This window comes from Channa argus, chromosome 7, assembly GCF_033026475.1.
Source record: "Channa argus isolate prfri chromosome 7, Channa argus male v1.0, whole genome shotgun sequence".
NCBI classification, from domain to species: domain Eukaryota; kingdom Metazoa; phylum Chordata; class Actinopteri; order Anabantiformes; family Channidae; genus Channa; species Channa argus.
In genome coordinates, this window is record NC_090203.1 from 19,435,491 (window position 1) to 19,458,194 (window position 22,704).

At 40.8% G+C, this 22,704-nt stretch overlaps 1 protein-coding gene across 4 annotated transcripts in view; it reads left to right on the forward strand.

Annotated features, from left to right (window-relative positions):
* Positions 1–511: 511 nt before the first annotated feature.
* The window catches only part of znf407 (zinc finger protein 407), a 135,043-nt gene continuing 112,850 nt past the window's right edge, over positions 512–22,704 (forward strand). The window contains exons 1-4 of one of the 4 annotated variants that reach the window (XM_067510542.1): positions 512–724; positions 2,500–3,153; positions 3,493–5,760; positions 8,240–10,057. In XM_067510542.1, coding sequence (XP_067366643.1) covers positions 2,562–3,153; positions 3,493–5,760; positions 8,240–9,042 — 3,663 coding nt within the window. In that variant the 5' untranslated portion in view covers positions 512–724; positions 2,500–2,561 and the 3' untranslated portion in view covers positions 9,043–10,057. Of the gene's footprint in view, positions 725–1,012; positions 2,379–2,499; positions 3,154–3,492; positions 5,761–8,239; positions 10,058–12,023; positions 12,139–22,704 lie in introns of those variants that run through there. The other 3 variants (XR_010914849.1, XM_067510540.1, XM_067510541.1) reach the window with 3 other exon arrangements.

Genomic DNA, 22,704 nt, shown 5'->3' on the forward strand with positions numbered 1-22,704 from the left:
TTCTGTAAGGTGAACATATGATGTCAAATGAAAATGGTAATTCATCACAGGCTGAACATTTCAGATTATAAATAAATAAATAAACAAACGCTGTGTCTATTTAGGCCACATGATAAATCAACCTTAAATGATATGATTTTAACCATAAATGATGTTGCCTTATAGTTTTTCTTACAAAAAGCACAACTCACTCACTTGGATACTTTACATTATTAATACTAGAGCGTAGTGCTGCCGTCATCAGTTTCCAGATACTAACTCTATATAAAAGCACAGACAACATCAGCTTAAACTGTTTTGTTTTTGACACACGGGCGTCAAAAACACTGTTTTTTTCATGGTTTTTTGATGGTCATGGTTTACTGTACCGTAAACGATGACCATAAACGCATCACTTTCTGACCAGAAATACTAGATCAAGTTGGAGAAAAAAAAAAAACAAGTGCACCAACGAAGCCATTTACATTTCAGCCATGGCAAATTCAGGAATGGCAACAATTCAGAAATGGCAACAATTTCAATGCTGCCGCGCTTATATGTGTTGTTAAATCGTTTTCCCTACGGATCCAGAACGCAGCACGTGACTAAACCAGCTCAGGGTGAAAAAAAGAGAGGCCGAGGGCAGGAAGAACGACTTCTCGCGTGACGCGTTGTTCGTCTACGGTACGCCATTTGTGTCTAGCAACAAAAAGCGCGGACAGGGGAAACAGCTCCATAACAAGGGGTAAGTTTAATTAAGATCTGAAGGTATAGCCTAATAATTTATCGAGTTTCTTTGACTGAACTGACAGACGTCTCCCGGGAGTGTTTGGAAGTAGTGTTACAACATTAGATACGTTAGTTTCAGAGGTCGACGTTAGCCTCCTTTTTGGGCCTCTGTGCTGCCGTCGTTTTCCAAACGTTGGGGTGCCCTGGGCCCGCCTTAGCCCCGCTGCTATTGGACAACACTGCTAAAGTAGCATTTCAATTGGACGCACGGTTCGTATCTTAAAGTGCACTTTGCAAACATGTTTCTAGTTAGCATGTTAGCCGCGGTGTCGAGCAGGGATAACTTAACCGTCACAGAGTGAGAGCAAAATACGAACGGAAAGCGTTTTCATGTCGTTTATATACTGGATGTTTTGCCTTTTATGTTTGCCAGCGTGCGGTCTAAAAGCCGATTAGCGAAGTTACTATTAGCATTAGGTACAGAGCACAATCGGATAACTAATAGAGAGGGTGTCGCCAAGTTATGTTGGAAGTCTTGTTCAATGGCGATACAGCGGGACAACACACAGCATCTGTTGTACACTTGTGACTGTGGTCTTAGCCGACACCACTGTCTTAAGACCAGATAACGCTACTGTGGAGGGAATATTATGCCGCCTACAACTCCCAGTTAAACAATGGAAGCGATCAAAAAGCTAGTATAAATAATGGAACCGGTTATAAGTATTTAAATCAAAAGTTCAACCCAACTTTCACGGCCCAAAACAGTAGTGACTAATAAAAGTTTCCAATTTTCCGGGGTATTTTTCTATCATTCTTCAGTGGTATTGTTTCAGAATACACACTGGATGGCGGTAGTGAACACAGTGAGGTCTGTCAAAAAGTTTGACTTTGAAATAAATTGAACTCATACGTCCTGATCTTAACGCTATATGAAAAAAAAAAAAGATTAATATTTCCTTTTGCAAATGCTCACATGCTGAACTAATGAAGAGAAATAAAGCGTGATCAACCACACATGTGAGTCTTGGTAGAGGACAAAGAATGAAATGTAAAAACTCCAAACTATGTAGAGTGGCTTAAATAACAAAGTCTGGCCTTTGATAATCTAAACTTGGATTATGGATAATGGGATAATCGTGGTAATGGTTCCTCAAGATTTCCCTATTTATTCAAACATCATCTAATGGCTATTGAAGAAGCTCGATTTTTAAGTAAACACTACAACTTTACAGAACACTAGAATGCAATAGACTTAACCGCTTTTGCAATACATATATCACATCTAGATAAAATAAAGTTAAATAAAAGTTAAAAATATAAACAAACAAATAAAAAACACTTCTGATGTTACCTTGAAATTACCTGTGTCAGGAACTGTGAACTTACATTAATATTTTGTTCCAAAAACAAACAACTAAAACTGCAGCATTGGAAATATGGTTATTCATAGTTGTATGATAAGCTTTACTTAATCATGGTCTAATTTCACTAATGACTGTAGCGCTTTCAAATCATGCAGGTATTCAGTAATGCATTTTAAACCAGCAATGACAAGCGTCTAACGTTTGTAGCTAATTTGAAATGCAGCAGTAGCCGCTTCTCATGTCATGTTTGTAACTGGCAATTTGCAGTTGGAGGCGCTAGATGGCGACATTTACTTGTGTTTGGTCAGTGCTCCTAAAGGATTATTTACTTTTCAGAAAATTTCAATTTCAATTTTTTAACTTGAGGTTCACACATTTAACTTGTATACATATATTTATTCACTTCACATCACTGTTTTTCCAGGAGGTTTCAGCTTTGATGGCAGCAATCAATTTGGCTCTTCTATACGTGTAGCAGACTTTGATATGGATAAAACATTGATATCAGGAGAGAGGGCTATTGAGGGCAAAGTGCCTGAAGGTGACAGCAGTGGGAAGCTGCAACAAGATGATGTGGAAATGGAGGAAACTACTACAGACTCATCTAGTAGGACTGCTGAGCCTAATGAAGCAGATGAGGAGCTTGCTAAGCGGCCACTGCCAGACTCTGTACAGGAAAGTGGGGAGACTGTCTGTTCAGCTTGTGGCTTCTCAGCGAAATGCTCAAGATCACTGAAGATTCACTATGCAAAAATGCATAAAAAGAACTTGAAGAACACAGTAAAAACCCTAAAACCAACTAAAAAAAGTGAGGATGCCTTTGATATAAGTTTGACTGAAATGCAGGAAGAAGACAATAGCATGAACAAAAAGGGTTTAATTAAAAAGCAGAGTGTATTAAAGAAACAGCAGGCAGATCAAGAGGAGACGGTCACTACCCAAGAGAGAAGAGTAAGCAAGCGAACTCCAAAACCTAAGATGATTTATTCTTGCAACTACTGTGGGCAGGAATTTAGGGACAAGTCTCCTTTAGATGCTCATGTCCAGAGAAACCACACCAAAGACACCCCATATACATGTGAGTATATGCTGTTTTCAGGTTCAGTAAACGTTGAAATGTAGCCTCAAATTCATTACGTGTTAAACCAAAGATCTTCTGTTAGTTTCGATAGTTTTGCCTATATTTTATAAATAAATGTTCAATTGAAATATATATTTTTTAAAGTCATAAGTGTTAAATGTAATTTAAAACTAATGTTTAAATGTTGATTTTATTTTATAAGTTTAACTTAATATTAATAATAGCTGTTTCTGTATAGCTTTATTGTCTAAAGTTGTGATCGCATTTTCTCATTAACTGAATTGCTTAATTGAATGATTGAAAAGTGTTTTTTTTTTTCTTCTTAATGTCTTTCAGTTGATGCTGATGAACACATGGATGAGGAAGAGGAAGCCGAGGATCCTGTCAGCTCCGTAAAGGCTACTCCAACACAAGTGGCATCTAGACATATGCTCAACAGGTTCCAGTTGAAGTGTGTACACTGTGATTTTAGGGTCAGCACCCCTGCTCTGCTGGAGAGCCACACTCAAGCCGAACATCTGGACCAAGAGTGGTACCGTTGCAAATTGTGTAACTTTATTTCAGCCACAATTGAGTGGATGCATACTCACCTGTCCTCAGATGGCCACATGGAGAAGCAGAAAAGGAAAGAAAGCGTAGAATTGTCCTCATTTGACGCCTACGTTGAGAATGTAAGCAGTGACAATGTTCAAAATGCAAATACAAATGATAGGGCTCATGTAAGTAAAGCAGGGGGAAGTGCTTCATCAAAAAGAGAACAGGAGACTGAAGAGACAGCTGAGGCTGCTGAGGCTGCTGAAGCTGTCTTGGCTGAGGAGGAAGATTTAGATCTTGAACCTCCCAGAAAGAAAAGAGGAAGACCAAAGCAGGGCTCCACAACCACTTGTGGATACTGTGGCCTGGTAGTTTCCAACGCTACTAACCTCAGTGTTCATGTCCGCCGTAAACACAGCAAGGAGTACGGATACAGCTGCACTCTCTGCAACTATAGCTGTGTCACCAAAGGAGACATGGACCGTCACTGTATCACGAAGAAACATGTTAGACGTGCACAAGAGTGTGCCACTAAGAACCCAGTCAGCAATCACACAAATGCATCATCACAGGAACCTGGTAATACACAAGCCCAGGAACCAAATGGAGAGCCACAGACCACATGCACACAGCTGGATTCTAACACTACTGCCTCTAAAGAACACAGTGAAGAAGAGCAAACTCAGGCAGGCACAAGTCAAAAAACTATTACATTTGACACAATCAATGCTTGCAGCCACTGCGATTTTGTAGCTCAGTCAATCCCTTCCCTTCATCTTCATATCAAGCGAAAGCACACCAAAGACTTTGAATATGTCTGTCTGGCATGTAGCTACTATGCTGTAACAAGCAGGGAAATGTCTCGCCATGCCAGCACAGAAAAGCACAAACACAAAAGTCAGAAATACCTGGAACAAGTGGGGAGTGAGGGACAAAGAGCTTTGCCCCTCCCTTTGAAGCCAAAAGAGGTCATTGAGCTTGCTGGGGCCAACACTAATGCTGAAGGTGTATCTTCCAGCCCCACAGAGGAGTTTCCACTTTGTTCTGATGATAAAAATCATATTGTGGAAAGTCAGAATACAGTTTTGTCCTCTGTTTCAACAGAACCTGTTGTTGTTGATGTTGTTGTTACGACGCCTGGCAATACAGAAGAGAAACAAGCAGAGGGTATTACTTCCACTTGTGGTGCACGTGATGCCACCAAACAGACTGTTGGGCTGATGGTACCATCTGATCCCCAGCAGGTTCTGTCACATCTTCAGCCTGCAGATAATCAGATTGCTCAGCAAGAGAACCAGGAGGAAGGTGGTAAGCAAGGAGATAATGAACCCATTAATGCGGATGTGATGATTATAGATGCAAAAAGTGAAAGCTCTCCCTCAGATACACACATGTCTAAAGCCGTTCCATTTGATGCCTGCATCATATCTGTAAAGGCCCTTGCTGAACAGGAGCAGGAGCTGCAGGAAGGCCTGGCTCTTGAAGGGGAAGCTGCGGTGATATGTCTGACTGGAGGCTCACCTGTGCCCATCGACCTCCTGCCCTCTAGTTCAGCATATGTAAAGAAGCTCAAATCCAAGGAAGCAAAGGTGAGAGAAGAAGCGAAAGGAAACAGCTCTCGCATACGCTGCGAGGACTGTGGCTTCATGGCCGACGGCATCAGTGGCCTCAACGTCCACATCTCAATGAAGCATCCCTCCAAGGAGAAGCATTTCCACTGCTTAGTGTGCGGCAAGTCATTTTACTCTGAGAGCAACTTGCACCAGCACCTGAACAGTGCTGCCCACCACCGCAATGAGCAGAACAGTGTGGAGGAGCTTCCCGAAGGGGGAGCAAGCTTCAAGTGTGTGAAGTGCACCGACCGCTTTGACTCAGAGCAGGATCTGTTTGTTCACATTAAAGAGAAACACGAGGAGCTCCTGAGGGAGGTGAACAAGTACGTGGTGGAGGACACAGAGCAGATCAACCGAGAGCGTGAGGAGAACCAGGGCAGTGTGTGTAAATACTGTGGCAAGGTGTGCAAGAGCAGCAACTCCATGGCTTTCCTGGCCCACATTCGTACACACACCGGTATGTATCATGTACCTATTTACTCACATACTTTTCACCTATTTATCTTGTATACACCAGTCACTATACGTCAACACAGTATTACGGTGTTTATAATACTTTACATTCTCAGTGTACAGCTTATCACCCCGCAGATCTGTAAATTAGCTAACATTTTTTCAATGCATCAGTATCCAAAGTACAAAAAAAAGCATTTAATTGAAAAAAAAATACATTTACTTAAAAGTGAAATCCCAACTTGCCCTTGCTGCTTGAATAATTTCGGTCTCTGATACAGATTTCGTCTTAACTTTTCAATGCTTGGAAATATTTTCACAACATTTTTAAAAACCTAAACTATCTCTTTCTGTAGCTGCTCAGCTAGCAGGTCTTTGTTTTTAGGCTCCGCAGTTTTGAGTAGGGAGATACAGCCTCTTTTTTTGGCACCTCAGGCTAATGTTTAGGCTGGTATCTTTTGCAGCCAGGTAATAGCTGTTGCAGTAGTGGTATAGGTAAAGACTGATTAAGCTTCAGACCAGCAGGAGAGACGCTAATGGACCCCAGATTGGGATTCCCTGAGCAACGCTTGGTCAGAGACATATGCGGCTCATAATTGATGTGTCCATTACCAAGACTCAGTTGTAATTATAGTCAATAAGTCTCTGTAAATGTGTTAAAGCTTAGGCTAAAAGCATTGGAGATCCAAAGAGAGGTGGGCTAATAATTTAAAATAATCAATGCAGACGTATTCAAAGCCTTTAATTTCCCTTGTGTCTGTACGTCCATGTTTGTGTATATGTGTGTGAGGGCTCGTATGCCTAGTGAATGTGTGTATATGTCAGCCTTCATGGCTAGCTGATTATCCTTAGACCATTAAGATTTATCTTGTCATTTATAATGCAAAGCAGGGCTGCGTTGGTCAAGGCTTTGGCTGGGAGATGTCCAGCAGGTTAAGAACAGAGGGCGCTCCATTACTTTTCCCTGACTATGTGTATTAATTGCTATTAAAATCAACTTAATGCAGGAGTGAGATTTGAGGGTGCCATCAATAAACACCCTTCTCTGCCTTCTGTGGTCTATCCCTATTTTAGCCCAAACTTTAATAGGACTTTAATTGAAGTCTATGCTCTTTGTTAACCAAATGTAAAACCCAGAGCTATATTCCATACATGTCTCCCACCAACAAAATTGGTGGTATACTTAAAACAATGTTCTGATTTAACTTCATTATGTCATCATAGAAATGCAATGAGATAAAACTGTGCTGCTGTAAAATATCTGTATAATTTGTACTTTCAGTAGTACACAAGGGATAACCAGTATATACGCTTGGGAAGAGGAAACTCCTATTAATAGTATCCATGCCAGTCACCTTGTGTGCCAAAGTCAGATTGCCTACTGCTCAAATCAGATTGCTTCAAGCTATAAGAATTGGAGGTTAAAATCCTAATGATTAATGTTTAGCCCCCACTTTCTTCTTAACAGTTAGTCTATATGTATTCATAATTTTTTCCTATGTCATAATTCTTGAGTTTTGAGGTCATTTACTTAGTGTTACTTAAGAAAATGAGAGCGGTGCCACAAATGGCCTCAAGTCAAGGGCACATCATGAGGTTTGAAATGATGAATACTTTGGTTTTTAAGTTTACTTTTTATTCAATTGAGTTATGTTCCTGTTTATGAGATTACATCTCCACTTTTGTTTATGCCGTTTTTATTTGTGGAAAGCACCCATTTCTCTTAATTTTGACAACATATGCCAGTTGGTATTATTGCTAAGTTCCCTCATTACAGTGAATTATATACCTTTTATATGGTGGTCATTTATTCCGGGAGTTTGTTTGTGTGGCTGTGGAATAGCACGGTGGGGGTCTGCCAGTTTCTGAGCTGGGAGCACATCCAGATCCTTTTAATTAAGACCTAGTTTTTTTTCACTTGATTAATCAGTGAAATCAAGAGATGGTAGTGGGAGGCTGCACACAGATTTATCAATTTGTCCCTTAAAGGAAACATGTACACATGCTTGATTTTTGCCAATGAGGATACAGCTGGAATTTGCATTTTGAGGTAAATTGGTCACTTTTTCACTGGAGTGAGCTGCCTGACCTCAGACAGAGCCCTAAAGTAATTGGACACATGCTATGTATGCATGTTCACACAAGGGAGGCGATGTGTGTTTTTAAAAATACTTTTTCCTCTCGCTAGCCTTGTGTATTTGTTTTTTTTAATTTGAATTCTATATTTTATCATTACCTTAAAGTTCCTATTACAACCAAAACCGGATCGAAAAGTATGCACAAAATTCAAATGCAGTACCAACTGGGTTTTTACTGGGTCGATACTAACCATCACTAACCCTTCAACTAATCAATGCATGGAATTTTGACATGTTAAAAAGCGTAGAGGGACCAGGTGGAGAGAAGCATGAATTTGAAAAATGAAACTAGAAAGCAGACAGAGATTTGCAATTCTAGATTTAATTGCTGTTTTTCCATGCCAGCACCTCCTTTTGCAGGGGTCACCATGCAGGCAGTGGAGGAACTGGTGAAACAGTGTGTACAGAGGGAAGTGTCCACACTTCAGAAGTCTTTGGAAGAGCTTGCACGGGACCACAAAAAAGCACTGGAAGACAACTCATCTCTCAGGAGAACTGTTGGGGAGATGGTGCGCGAGCTGGCTAAGCTTCGAAAGGATAACAGTTCTTTCCGGCAGACTCTCCAGAGGATGACGAAGAGGGATGTTGATGGGGATCAGAACTATGAACAGCAACTATTGCAAGAGCAGGTTCTCCCGTTGCAGCTTTCACATTCACCCAACCCCCCACAGACACTGGCCTGTGGCTCTTCCTCAAGTTGTACAAAGACAGTATTTTCAGCTCACTTGTCATTATCACCAGATAGGGCTACCTCCAATAACTCTACACCGGCTGTACGAACAGCATCAACCCCTAATATCTTACCAGACATTAATTTGCAACCTGTTGATCCAAAAGTAGAAGAAAAAATCTTTAGTGTTACGAAGATCAGGTATGGCCCACGGCGTCCGGATGATTATGCAGCAAAGATGTTTATGATGATTGTGGACTTCACCACCTATCTGTCTTGGGCCCAGAAAGTGAATTGGAATGGGTCTGAAGGCAAACAAGGCCTTCCCAGGAATGTTATACTCAAGTTAAAAGAACTTCTTCAGCACCGCTTTGAGGACATTTCAAATCGAGAATGGAAAGACATTAGAGACCGCGTTAATGAAAGACTGAGAAATCCCAGGAAAGTGGATCCCCGGACAGAAAGGTGTTTTCTATGAAAGTGTCTTAGCGTACAAGTCGTCTTGTCTTTAGGAGAATGCCGTAATGTAGCTGTGATGTAGCTGCACAGTAAATCATACTGGGTGTGGTTACCAGTTCTAAACATCTCTGATTAGAAATTAAAAGGATTAAAGGTGTTTTTGGTTTATTCACGGAGGCTTGATAAATTAGTCCCTTCAGGATTTTGCAGACCTTTCTGTGAATGTTGCAGGCTAAAATGCCTTATGTCGTGAAATCTTTCTTAAAAAGAAAATAGTGATACATGCGGCAGTATTTTTATGATGCTTTAAATTGCAAGCTTGCTACGAATTTACCGGGGATTGGTTGAACTAATTGCTGTGATCACAACATCCCAGATTACTGGAGGAATAATAACCTAATAATTAATCACTGGTGGGATTTTTTTTTTCTGTTTTCTGTAGATGAAGAATGGTGCATGATTTGAATTGTGTTTAGCCAATTACAGGCTGTCAGATTACAGTACAACATATAGGAAGATAAACAGTACTACACCAAGTATTACTGTAGCAAACAACCAGAAAAAGAAATAAGAAATAATTCTATGATTATGATAAATCCCAACTTTTTGGAGATTGACCCACTTTTATGACAAAAAAAATCAAAACCTTTGTGATTCTGCATACATCATCCAGTCATCACATCTGCATGTCGTACATATTGGAAACAAGAAATGTTGTTCTCTTGCTCTGTCATGCAGTTGCTATGTGTTTTCCCACATTAGTGCCAGTTTTCTCATATAAGGTCACATTTAATAAATCTGTGACTTTTAATACTCCATTAACAATTTTCTAATCCACTCACTTTCATATAACACCATGGTATTTTTTGGCTACAATACCTGGGGAAAAAAAAGCAAATGTGAATGAACATCTCCGAGCCTGACAGATAATGGTTACTTCTACAGTGCTTTCTTCGCAAACAATGCAGTAAACTGAATTTGGGACACTTGAGTTTTTAAAAATTTGTATTAACTGGTTGTAGAAAGAAACAATAAAGCAGATATTTACTTGTAAATAAAATTATGTTACTTTGTTTTTTCAAAGCTGAAGGGTAAAGCCAAACCTCTGACAATAGTATGTGGCATGTGCAAGGTTTAAGGCATCATCCTGTGTGTGTGTGTGTGTGTGTGTGCGCAGGAGGTTATTCTCTTCTCTCAGGAAATGAATTAGTCATTCCCTGTCTCGTCTGGGATGTGAGGAGCCACATCGCCCCTATGTGGATGGCAATATTAATTTAACATGACACTGCATTGATGGTCAATTTCAGTTTCATGGAGGCTGTTTAAGTGGAGTGGTGGAGTATTAATGTGATAAGATGTGAGAACTGAGGGACGTTACATCTCTCTCCTTCCTGCCATGTCTCATACTCAGGCAGCCATCCGGACAAATCAGCTCCCCACACACCTCTCTCTCAACTTTAGGTTTGACTGAGAATGAGAGAAAATGATTGTTTCTCTGTCAGCTTTTTTCCATGGGTGATTATGTCTTTTAAATTTGATGTGTACATCTGTATGCACATGCATAGGTGTGAGGTGAGGTTCTGAAGCCATTCGTGTTTGTGTAGATGAAGTGTAAATGTGCATGCATGACTTCTTAAGGGTGTTGTTGACTTTCCTGTGTGTGTTTGTGAATGTGTGTGTGAAATTGTCTGCACATTAGGCGGAAGCGATGTATAGTGATTTTATTTTTTACATTTATTTATGTTTTTATCTGACTTTATTTGTTTCTGTGTGCATGTGCTTTTGAATGTTTGGAGATTGTGTACTGATTTGTGTCTGTGTGTGTGTAGCATACTGTAGGGACATGTGAAATGAAGAGGCTGGCTCTGCTGTTGCCTATGCATGGACCCCCCCCACACCCCCTGTGTTTATGGGCCTTGTTAGCACAGCCTTGCCTTTCAATCTTCGTTACTGGCTTAAAATTCGATGTGTCGTACTTCCAGCTCACAGCAAGTGAACCGTGTATGAACGAATTACTAATCTACACAAAGTGCTTAATCAAATCAGCGACTGCCCCTGGAATAAATATTGTAGAATGTCTTGGGATATTCACTGGGAGAGGGTGAGGATTTGCTCACAGATGCGTGTGTGGATATCATACCAGGCATTTAGATTGGAGTGTCGCACATTGTGATGCTGTCCTAACCCTGCCTCCCACTGCCAAACAAAATATCCATGTTACTCTAACAAATGCATATGTTTAGTTTTGGTGGCTTTGTGAAAAGGTGTAAGTTTGTTGTTAGGTAAAAAAAAAATATGTAAATTAATTAGCCAATTTTTGTTCCCTTAAAAAGTCTTACAGTTTCTTTTGTTTTTGTTTTGTGGACCCGTTTTTCTCTGGTAACTTTGGCTAGCAGATGTTAGTTGTGCGTCACGAAGGCAACTCAGTCATCAGCCCTCACAGTTCTGCTCTTAAATGAGAAATGGCAAGCAAAGGCTTTACCACTCTCTCAAACGCTACCCCGCCCTCTGGACTTATTAATGACAATAATTAGGGAGAAACCTCCCTGTGAAGCCCGCCAGAGTGATTAGTGCTTTAATGATGGAATGGGTGGTAGTGCGCGCACACAGAATTGATTTACGTATTCGCCCTGACCTTTGGAATCCAATTTACACATCCAGAGGCAAAGGAAGAGTAGGTAGGAGATGAAGGAGAGTGACAAGGATAGAGAGTAGAAAAAGAAATGCATGGCACTTCCGAGTGTGACTGTAGTTTTTAAGTAAACTAGAGTAAGGGCATCTATTTCTATAATACTAAAGCTATTTTGCCGCTGTGAAGTAGGTTGAGGTCTGAACACTGGATTAATTGGTCTTATATTCCTGGCATTTGTAAATTAGTGTAATGTAAAATCAGATTTGTGCTCAGCTTTTACACAGTTATGTTTTATTAAAAGTCTCCTTAGATTTTTTTAAAGATGGTGTTCGTTTTGCATTTGACCTCTGCCTCACTTTCTTTTGCAGGATCTAAGCCCTTCACATGTAAGATCTGCAACTTTGCAACTGCTCAGCTGGGAGATGCCAGAAACCATGTGAAGAGACATCTCGGCATGAGGGAATACAAATGCGACATCTGTGGGTGAGTTACAAGGAGTTTTTGAAGACACTTGTTTTAAAGTGAAGAAAAGGGGCCTCATTCCTTAAAGGTATAAAATTGACATCAACAGGGATTCGAATAAGGGTTCGTCAAATCATTAAGGACGGACAAATCACTAGAGAACTGAACATTCAAAGTAAATATCCTTTCCATTCTGTAATAACTAGTGTAATGCTATTCTGCAAGTTTGTGTGTTAGTGCTAGATTGAAAAAAAAGCCGCTTGAGAATTCAGCCAGATCAGGTAAACTCTTTTGTATCTCCTATATATTGAAACCAATCTGCGGATAGTTTAGAGTAATCATGACTATGTGATAAATAAGTTGAATGGGTTTGCTACAAATGCTACTAATACAGATTCCCTTTTCAAATAATAAGATTTCATTCTGTAGGGGAAATCATGCAAAACATCCCCTGACAGTTTAAATAAACTTCTGATCTGTACCTAAAATTATTAGTTTGTTTTGTTGACATCATACAGAGATTGTATATTTTGCTTCTTACATTAAGTTGTAGTCAGCACATATGGTCGATAAAAAAAACATTAAAGTTTGTAGCACCTTAATATTTTGCTTAAAACAATATGTAAGCAGAGTTGTTGTTGTTCAAGCAGAATGAAGTAAAAGCAGTTAATATACTCAAAAACCTGTTCCCAGTCAGAAGCAATGAAAACAACACCTTTTTCTCAAAAGACAAACGTATCACCCATTTAAGTCAACTTTCCTTATGAATTAAAGGTAAAAGAACAAGAGTTATCATTTTTTGATGCGTTCAGCTGTACAAATAATCCTAATTGGAAGTTTATGTAGGTAACCACAAGCCTATAAATACCCAGTAGTACAAAAGTACAGTTATTATCCCACTACCTTGTACCCCCTACGTGTAGACCATATGTTGTGTTCTGCTTCTTTCATTCCCATGGTGGACCTCCTCACTGCCTTGCCATGTTCAAATGGACGTGTTAAGCTGTTTAACATGCAGTCAGGGAATAGAGTAAATTGTGGGATTTCCAGCTTTGTGCCACTGAGCTTCTGCAGCTACTCACTCGCTAAGATGAAGACATATGTAGAGTTATTAGTTTCTCCTTCTGTGTAATCCTGTGTAGACTGTTCCGTTTAGTTCAGTCACTGGCCGATTTTGTTCTTCTAAAGCTGAGCGGAGCCAGTGTGTTTATTTGCTCCCGCTGATGTTCGCAAACATATTACAGCAGGAGCAAACAAACGTTGGTTTAAACACAGCTTCTCTTTTAATGAGAGGAAAGGCTTATGTTTCACAAGCCCTCCAGCTAAAAACCCTCTTTTCCCAAGTGCAGCAAATGTATTGGGCTTTGACCAAGCGTCTAGTTTTACATACACACGTGTGTGTGTGTGTGTGTGTGTGTGTGTGTACACAGCAACACATATACATAGCGAACAGTTCTCCAATATGCCTTTAAATGGGACTACTAAATACAGCCCCTGGTTTCACAAATCATGTGGATGGAGGAGCCGTGTGCTGCCAGTGCCAGCCACTGGTGATAAATTGGTCCTGTGTGTGCTTGCAGTACTGACTGATCACCAGGCCATCCCTTCTCTTGACTAAAGAGCAACAAACACAAAGAAACCCCCAGAAACACCTTCATTAAAGCCAAAGCCATACATACACATAACCTGCTCCCCTCCCCAAACTTTTCATGTTAGATGAGATGTCCTTAATCTGAACCTAAAGCACATTACTAATGGATGGCAATGTTTCAGGTATAATGTGTAATGTGATTACCCGTTTTGTTTTGGGTGACCTAGAAAAGTGAGATTATAGCGCGATTAAGCTCGCCATTCTCATGTGGATACTAATGATGGGGCAACTTTTCACTTAACTAACAAAAGTTTTTTTATTATATTTTGAATTTTTTATGCACTATCTCCATTTATCATTTCAATTAGCACACAACTATATTTGGGCTTTTTACAATATAAAATTTAGGTTTCATTAATTTATTTCATGCTTCTGGACTCCTCGGCCTCCATGGGGCACAGAGTTTAGTGCTCGTCTTTTATTGTCATTTTGTTTGTGTTTGTGTCTGTTCTTTTTCTCTCCTTAAAAAATCCCTCCTTTCACTGGCCATCGATTGCTGTGTTTTCCTTGTTAAACTTTCAGACTAGAAGATTACCTCGGCGCTGACGCTGAGTGAATGCATGTGCCTTGTCTTAGGTGTCCGCCTCACTTTAGCATCAGCCGACTGCAGCCGGGCTTCTCTCACAAGTAGGGGAAGTTGTTGATAGTTAAGGATCATATTGTTGTGGCATTTAATTAACAAATGCAAATTTAAGGCCCGGACACATTGGAACCCCTGACCATGCTGCCAGTCAAACCTAAGTTGGCTGGTCAGTGCCTTTCTCATCGTCGCTAACACTTTATAGGCTTTCCGTCTTTGCCCTACTATTTTTCACAGTATCTCCACGTCTGTTTGTCTATGTTTCTACCTGTCTGACTGCCTATCTGTGTATTTCGATCTGTCTTAATTTGCCCATAAAGAACTCTTAAGGTGCAAAACCAGCAGAAAACACAAATTGGATGTTAGCATGCAAGATAAGATTTCTCATATTTAATTGGTTAAAAAATCCTCCAGCATGTGAGACGGCAGGTTCTTGTGTTTCCTCCTGGCGTGTTTTGTCCACAGTGGGGCCCGGTCACTTAATGAGCCTCCTCCTTCTCTCCTCCATCATCTACCAGAAAGGCTCTGGACTCAGCATTTCTACCCTCTTGTTCTCTCATCTTCCCCAAAGATGCAATGGATATCCAGTGCTGTTGTAGGTATTAAATTATGCATAAACAGTCTAAATGCTTTGAGGCATTGGTTTAATATCTCAGACTGGGCCTTAGAAGTATTAACACTATCATGGACACGAATTGTCCTCTTGTGGACTGCTGTTTTATGATTATGGGTCATAAGCTGCCTGTTTCATAGCATCACTTCAGGAATTTAAACAAAACTTAAAAACCCTTGCTATCTTGCAGCACAGAAAGTTTGCAACATGGTAAAGTTAGTCTTCTCCATAGAGGAAGCTGCATTGTGTTTTTCCCTCCCTCCGATCTCTCGTCTTAGTTTTCTTGACTTAGTGTTAGAGTGTATATATATATATATATATATATATATATATATATAATCATGATTTCATGTTGGGTGTTGTGTGTGTGTGTGATTTGACTGTTAACAGGATGGGGCTGGCTCTTGTCAGGGTTTTTATGTCCCCCCTGTCTTGTGAGATTGTCTGGTCTGCTCCTAGAATAGCCCATCAGTTCCGCCCTGCGTGTCTCATCCGCTGTAATGTGCCTTAATGCCCGGGCCTGTATGAGTAGTGTGAGGCCTCGCAGTGACAGTGGAGGAGCATCTTAGCTTGCTGCTTATCCAGAGAAAGCCGTCACTTAACTCAGCCCCTCTATTGTCTATCCACACCCCTCTCCTTCTCCCCTGACGTGATTCTCTATAATCCTCAAACAGAATCTGGTTAGAACTCCCTTAAAACTATTTTTATGTTTTATTCCTCCCTTCCTCCCATTTAAACATTAATGGTTGTTGCAGATGAAGAGAGGGATCCCTATGAAGATGATTATAATGTCACTCTACTGATCTCCCGCCGCCCCGAAATAATTGTACATCATCGCTTCATAACGTGTCAGAGGGACACGTTGGTGGCGTGCAATTAAAACTGCAGAATATAATACACCAAATTACTGCCTGTCAGGCCCATGAACAACACATTCAGTATTTGAGTTACACTTAATCATCACGTACATTAGCGATTTTGCTAAGGTCCTCCACCCCCACCCTCTACCCTCATACAGCAAAGGCAGGAAGCACAGTGCTCTTTTACAGGCTGAGGGATTGTGTCTGTGATACAACAGATCTATGGTAACTTTATGTTGGAGTTAGACCTTTTGAAAACTCATACTATCTAAATCATTTAGTTTTCTGTGATGGTGAGTGTGCACCGTGCATGGGCAGGAAGTGGAAGCAGGAAGTCTTAACTCGTTTAACACGTAACATTTGTAAACACTGAACAATTCAAATTCTGTATTTTAATGTTATTTATTGTATTGTATGTGTATTGTACTGTATTTATGTTACATATTTCATCTTTTTTTAACAAACTTTAGATGTATGTACGATTGCACTATATGCATTCTAAAACACTGACTACCATTACAACAATATTACATCTGTTTAACACTATTTATTATGGTTTGCATTTAAATTGATCTCATAAAGACGTTTGTTAGGGTGAAAAGGTGTTGAAACCGTATCCAGGATTCATGGCTTCTAGTGCATCTTTAAACTTGTGGATTTCAAATGACAACCTTGTGTTTGCACATATTTTCTTTCTTCTCTTTATTATTTAGCTGTAAATAGACTTTTTTTTGTGCTTGTTTTGATCGACCAGATTTATGTGTGCTCATTAAACACAGAACTCGGTATTTATTACCATCAGGAGGATGTATTCATGTTTACTACTTTGGACACTTGAAAGTCTGTGGTTGGGAACATTAGTCCTTGTCAGTCAGTGTAATCCCCTTCACCAAAATAAACACATTTTGCTCTGATGCATTTAACTAAATTTAGTGTCCTATTATCGGAAATGAAATAAGTAACGCTAAAGGTCATTTCGAAAATAATGCAGAAAGGCTGGTCTGGAAAGGTTAAGTATGTGAAGGAGCTGTTCTCATGATAACAAGGGCTGCGTATGGCTTGGAGAGCTCAGCGTTCTCGTTTGACTCTGAACTCTGCGATCGCTCTTTATGACCGAGACAGCTTTACAGCCCGTTACCCCCCATAACACGATAAAGCACAGCATAATGGATTGGTTGTGTTTAGTAGCCTTGGGCTGATGTTTGTAAAATTAATGTTTTTTGCAATAGAAACACACTCATGCACAGGCGCACACATGTACACACAGAAAAAGGCAAGAGAGGAGAAGGAGAAATCAATTCTGGACTGCACGAATGTATCAATATAAATCCAGCAGTGTACAGTCTTACACTTTTTTCAGATTTGGAGCTGAATTGTCCAAATTTATTTCCTAATGAATGACATGTCCTTGCAGAAACACCCCAGCTGAAGAGGTGACAGCAGACATATATGGCTTTGTGAGTTTATTTTGGATTATAGGCCTAAGCATGTAGTGAATTCCAATAAATCAATGTTTCAAATTACGCAGCACAAGTTGCTCAGTCAGTCTCATGTAGCATACTCCTGAAGAGGGGATCCCACTCATCATCTTTGAGCACGAAAGACAAAGAGACAAATCTCTGTCAGCAGATCCGTCCTATTAGGTTTTAATAACTATCTGCTTTAGTGGGCCCAGAGCAGGGGCCTCAGAGCTTCATAATGAAAGCATTTCACTTTAATCAAAGACAAACAAAAAACATAACACTAGGCCCAGACGCTAAATGGTAAAATCAGTAGTTAAGCTAGGGAGCCAACACAGCATATAGGCTTATGATAGTAAGTTATACTACTCTTGAGAACGGTCTAAGTAAAGAGGCTATTGTTTCCACTGTGTACGTTCTCAGTTATTTCTTTTCTAAAACAAATAAACTTCTTGTTGCCTCAGCCCTTTTCAGTTTTTAATCACTTTGTCTTAAATAAAATATCAAACCACAGGATTAGCAAGACAAAAAAATAAAAAGAATTGGCAATTTTTGCCTTACAGGACCCTTTCTTAGTAGCATTTATACTCTTTGAATTTACAAAGTAAAGATTAGTATCAGCTAACAGAGCTGGATCAGAAGTAGAAAGTTTTCCCTATAAAGTACTTGAATTATTATAAAAATGTTGCTGAACAATCCATTCTATAAAGATAATCATGTCGTAGGTATATTGTAGGAGAAAAAATAGAGAGAAGGTTAATGAGTGATTAACAACAGCAATTAAAAGATGAAGAGGAAGGCAGATGAAAAAGGGGGTGTAATTAAAATATCAGTCCTCTCATTGTCAGAAGTGCGAGTGTCATCCATTGTGCACTTATTAAAAAGCTGGGTGGAGGGGAAGAAGCGTACAGCGCTTCATTCCACCAGCCCAAAGTGTCTGGTAATCTGCCCATGGATGGAGCTGAAAAAGGCTGTAACTCATGTTTAAGTGTTGGGGCCGTGTCATCGCAGGTTCACAGTCATGCATTTCTGTGTTGACACCCATCGTGGGCAGAGGATATTTGGCAGTCAGAAGTAATTTAACTTAATTAATGGGATGCATATTTGATGGAGGAATAAAATATCCCAGCTCAGCAAAGTGGAAAAGGGGAAAGATTTAGTAGGAGTTAAAGGTGGAGGGGAGAGTAATTTGTGCATTCAGTTACTGTCTGTTTGAGAGACAGAGAGGGAGAGAGCAAAGGGGAGGAGGAGGAGATGGAGAGAGAGGAAGAGTGGGTCGAAGCTGATAAAGATGGCATACGGGAGAGAGGAGGAAGTGGAGGGGAAGATGAGAGATGGATGGTTGACACAAAGCTGAGCTGATGTGTAGAGGGGAATGGGCTGTCCCTCCATTGAGAGGGCCATCAGACTGACAACGCTTGATTTAATTGATATCCGGACTGAGCCATTTCGCAGCGCAAACAGACACATTACGCTGGTTTGCAAACTTGTGGGAGAGCTGCCGTCTGCCAAGGGCCTTTTTAATATTCATGAAGGGGCTTTTAAGGGTGTTCGGCAACGGTCTCTTCCCCCTCCACCACTACCGCCTCCCATTTTCCAACATGTCTTTCCTACCAATACACACTTTACCTCACACTCACTCACACAGCAGACACGCAACATGCTGGTTCCCCCATACAAACCCACAACCTGACGAAAAGCTGTCACACTGCTCTTAATCTCCCCTGGCACTTTTTAATTGACTTCCTGTAGGTATAGATTATTTTCATGGTGAGTCTGCCACCGAGATGTTTGATACGTCCCAGAGACTTACATGTGGGATGCTTGTAGCTCACTGGAGATGACGCTGCTATCTCACTCTCTGTCTGTGTCTCTTTCTCTGTCTCGTTCCCTTCTTCTCTCTCTCTCTCTCTCTCAGTCTGTCTGCGTGATGGCCAGAGTTATTGGGGGAACAGGAGAGAGGTAAAATGCAATCAGTCATTGCCATCATCATAATTGAGCTGATGTACCTGCTGGGAGAGCTGGAGAAATGTTGGCTTGGGTGGAAGGGAGGCTTTTTGTGTCTGACTGAAGCTGTTAGTCGCATTAAACCAATATACAGGGCAGGAATTGGCCTTCTGTTAAAAATTGGACATCAGCCAGTTTGTCCTGTCCAACTGATATTAAAGATACGATGCAGTTTGTTTGATTGTGTACTCTATTTATGGTAAAATTGATCAACACTATGCAGCTTGTCCAGGGTTTAGGTCAAATTCCAATTATCCATGGATTATCCAACTAAATACTCTTAGAAAATCTCCTTAGATGGCTAAGTGTGCAACATGAGACGCTATATGTTGGAGAAAGATAACTTCTGCATACCAATTTTTATTGTCCCAGTTTTGTGTCGTAGGCTCATTCCACCCTCGGTCGAATGAAATTCTCAGAGAAACACAGAGTCGTTGTAAGTTTTCAGATATTTTGGCCCCGGGAATGGTGACATTTAAAGTTATGAAATACTGGCACAAACTGTCAGCTGTCAGTGGCTTGACTCCAAAAAACATTGTTAGTGATACAAGCCTTCTTATCCATTGGTTCGCCAAATACTGCTCTCACTTTGTGTATCACATGTGGTCTGGCCCACACATGCTCACACCAGGCACACAAGCAGACAGGGCCTCCGCCTACACAAACCCATCTATTTACACACTTTTGTACAGAGCCGCACACACTGTCCTCTATGATGAAACAGTCCACATGCTACACTGTGGTTTAAACATGCAGGATACTGTATCTCTAAGATCATGTTAGTGGCTCTCTAAGTAGGGACTAGAGACACGAATTCATTTAAGGGGGTTAATTTTTCTGTTAACACATGAAGATTGATTAAAGACAGAATACCTTTCTTAGCAAGCCTACAGTAAGGACAAATAAACAGTGTCTGAGGATACAAGTGTTCAGATTGTTAGATGTAGATTTACCGATGGATTACATAAAGTGTCTTGACTCCTCTTTCATACTCTGCTGCGTTTAGGTGAGTAGGTTTACTTTTAAACTTTGGTCCTGATGCTCTGTAGCCCATGATTTCATAGCATCCTTTTAACTTAATATTACAATATTCCTATAATTTTCAGATTTATGAAGTGATATTGACCATTGTCCATGCAAAACAGATAATAAGCCCTGATAAATGGGTGACATTAGTGATGAAATTACATCAACCTTAACAGGCTATTGTATTAACACACCTAGCCGATCCCACTCCCCCCCACTGCCCATTTAATTGATTAATTGCTGACATGGATGGATGAGGGGTTGTGGGTCCTGAATCGGTGGCTGATTGCTAGTCAACCATAAACAGGAGCAGCCACAGTGGGCCCTCAAGGGCAATATTCACGCTCCCCAACCTTATGGTGATTCCTTATCCTGCTCTGACAAGAGGAAAAATATTCGGCCATAAAAACACTGGTATCACTGGGCTGACATATAAAGCCCTCTGTCACTCTCTCTCTCTCTTGCTCTCTTTTCTTCAGTTCCATTTTCCTTAACTCTCAGTCGCTCAGCACACCCGTCGGACTCTGAAATCACCCATCCTCCTCTGCATTTGTAGCTACAATCCCTCAGGTAGCCCCTGTGCCTCTCCAGCTTTAAATATGAGCAAATAATGGTGAAGTGAGTGATGCTGCCCATGTCCTTGACTGGGATCCTCTGTGTGCTATAGTCACATCTCACTGTCTCTAAGCCCTGTGGGACACATAAAATACCCCCATAGAAAAACTTCCAAGGCTTGTTGGTGGCATCGGCTGGATGGATGCTGGGATGCAGAAAGGCAATGAGGTCTTTGTGTGTGTTTATGCAAGTGTGAAAGGAGTAGATAATATTTCCATTGCCGTGTATTTAATGAGAGGAGCACTATGTCCACTTTAATGTGTTTGCATTTCAGATGTGGTGCAACAAAGTCATTAAAACGTTATACGGCATATCGCATCTCTTTTATGTCTCGTTGTTTGTTTGCCTGCATTTTCTGTGGCCCTGGTAGATGATGTTGGATTTAGTGGTGGAAGAGGTTAGGATCAGGCTTTGTGGCTGCCACTGGAACCTCCTCATTAGCACAGTTGCCACCAAATTGTGCCGAAGCTCTTGACAGGGGCAGATAGGGGCACATTTTTGAGTAGGATAAAGTATAAGGAGGAGGCAAATGGGTAGAGGAAGCTGCTTGCCTTCCAGTCCAGCATCCACAAGTGTCAGGCCTACAGGAAAGAGGAGTGGACATGTGACCAGAAAAGCAGAAGACCCCAATGCCAGCCACAATGTCTTTGCTCTCCCTCAACCTTGGACCATGTTAACCCCCACGCCACTGAGCCCTACCAGACAAAGGCACAAGTCTGAATCCTTGCAGCCAGCCATGAAAATGCTGACACGTCGATTACCCTGCAGGAAAAAATGTTGAACGTGATGAGGAAGAGTGTGCCTTGTGAAGAGGAAGCAGTTATTTATTTATTCAGTTTATTCAGCAAAACTAACAGAGGTCAGGATTATGCTGCAACACTGATAGCCCTGTGTCAAATACAGTTAAATTTCAAATTAAGGGGGTTCATTCTGCCTACTTTTGTGGTCATTTAAAATGGTGGTTGCTGCCTTCCAAGCCCCCAGCAAAATCTGTTTGCTTAGACTTCTATAGCCTACATAGGATTAAAGCAGAGCTAAAAACAAATTTGTTTCTAAGTTCTGTTTGGAGCTCAAAGGAACAGGCACTGGTATTCATGACTTGTTGTATTTCTTTTTAACATTAGATGGCGCCATTCAACTTGCTAGAAACCCAAAGTCACAGATATCATTTGCAGTATGTGACTGTGGATTTCTTGCATGAATGAAATGCAATTATGATTGTTTGGCTTGTTTAAAAGAGTTGTTCGAATCAGACTTTCTTAACACTTGTCTCAGTTGATTTTTTGTGATTTTTAAGGTAATATTCAACTAGAACATGCCCTGAATATATATGGATGTTAGTGGGCAATTTAGAACTGGTAGAACAAGGTGCGTTGAAACTTTGTTATGTACAGAACTCATTTATTTTGGATTGCAAGCAAATTGTACAATAGAATCAAACATGCAAGACTTTCCATAAACATTCCACAAACAGTCATACTTTCAAAAGTAGAAAATCTCTCTGCAGAATATTTTCTTTTTGGGGAGAGCTCTACAGTGGGTGCAGTAGTAAATGAGTGGAGTTGGAGGCTGGGCTTGTGGCAGGGGAGACGTAGTGTTCAGAGGGGTGTCCCTGTCGGTGCTGCTTTAACTAGGACAAGTCTCTCTATACCGGTGAACCTCAGGGGCCGATCAGCAGGTCTCAGGAGAGGCTCCCTGCACTGCTGCCTCACCAGGCCTGTCACAAGGGGGCTGATGCCGGGCTGGCTGGGTGTGGGGCTGCTGCAATGATGATG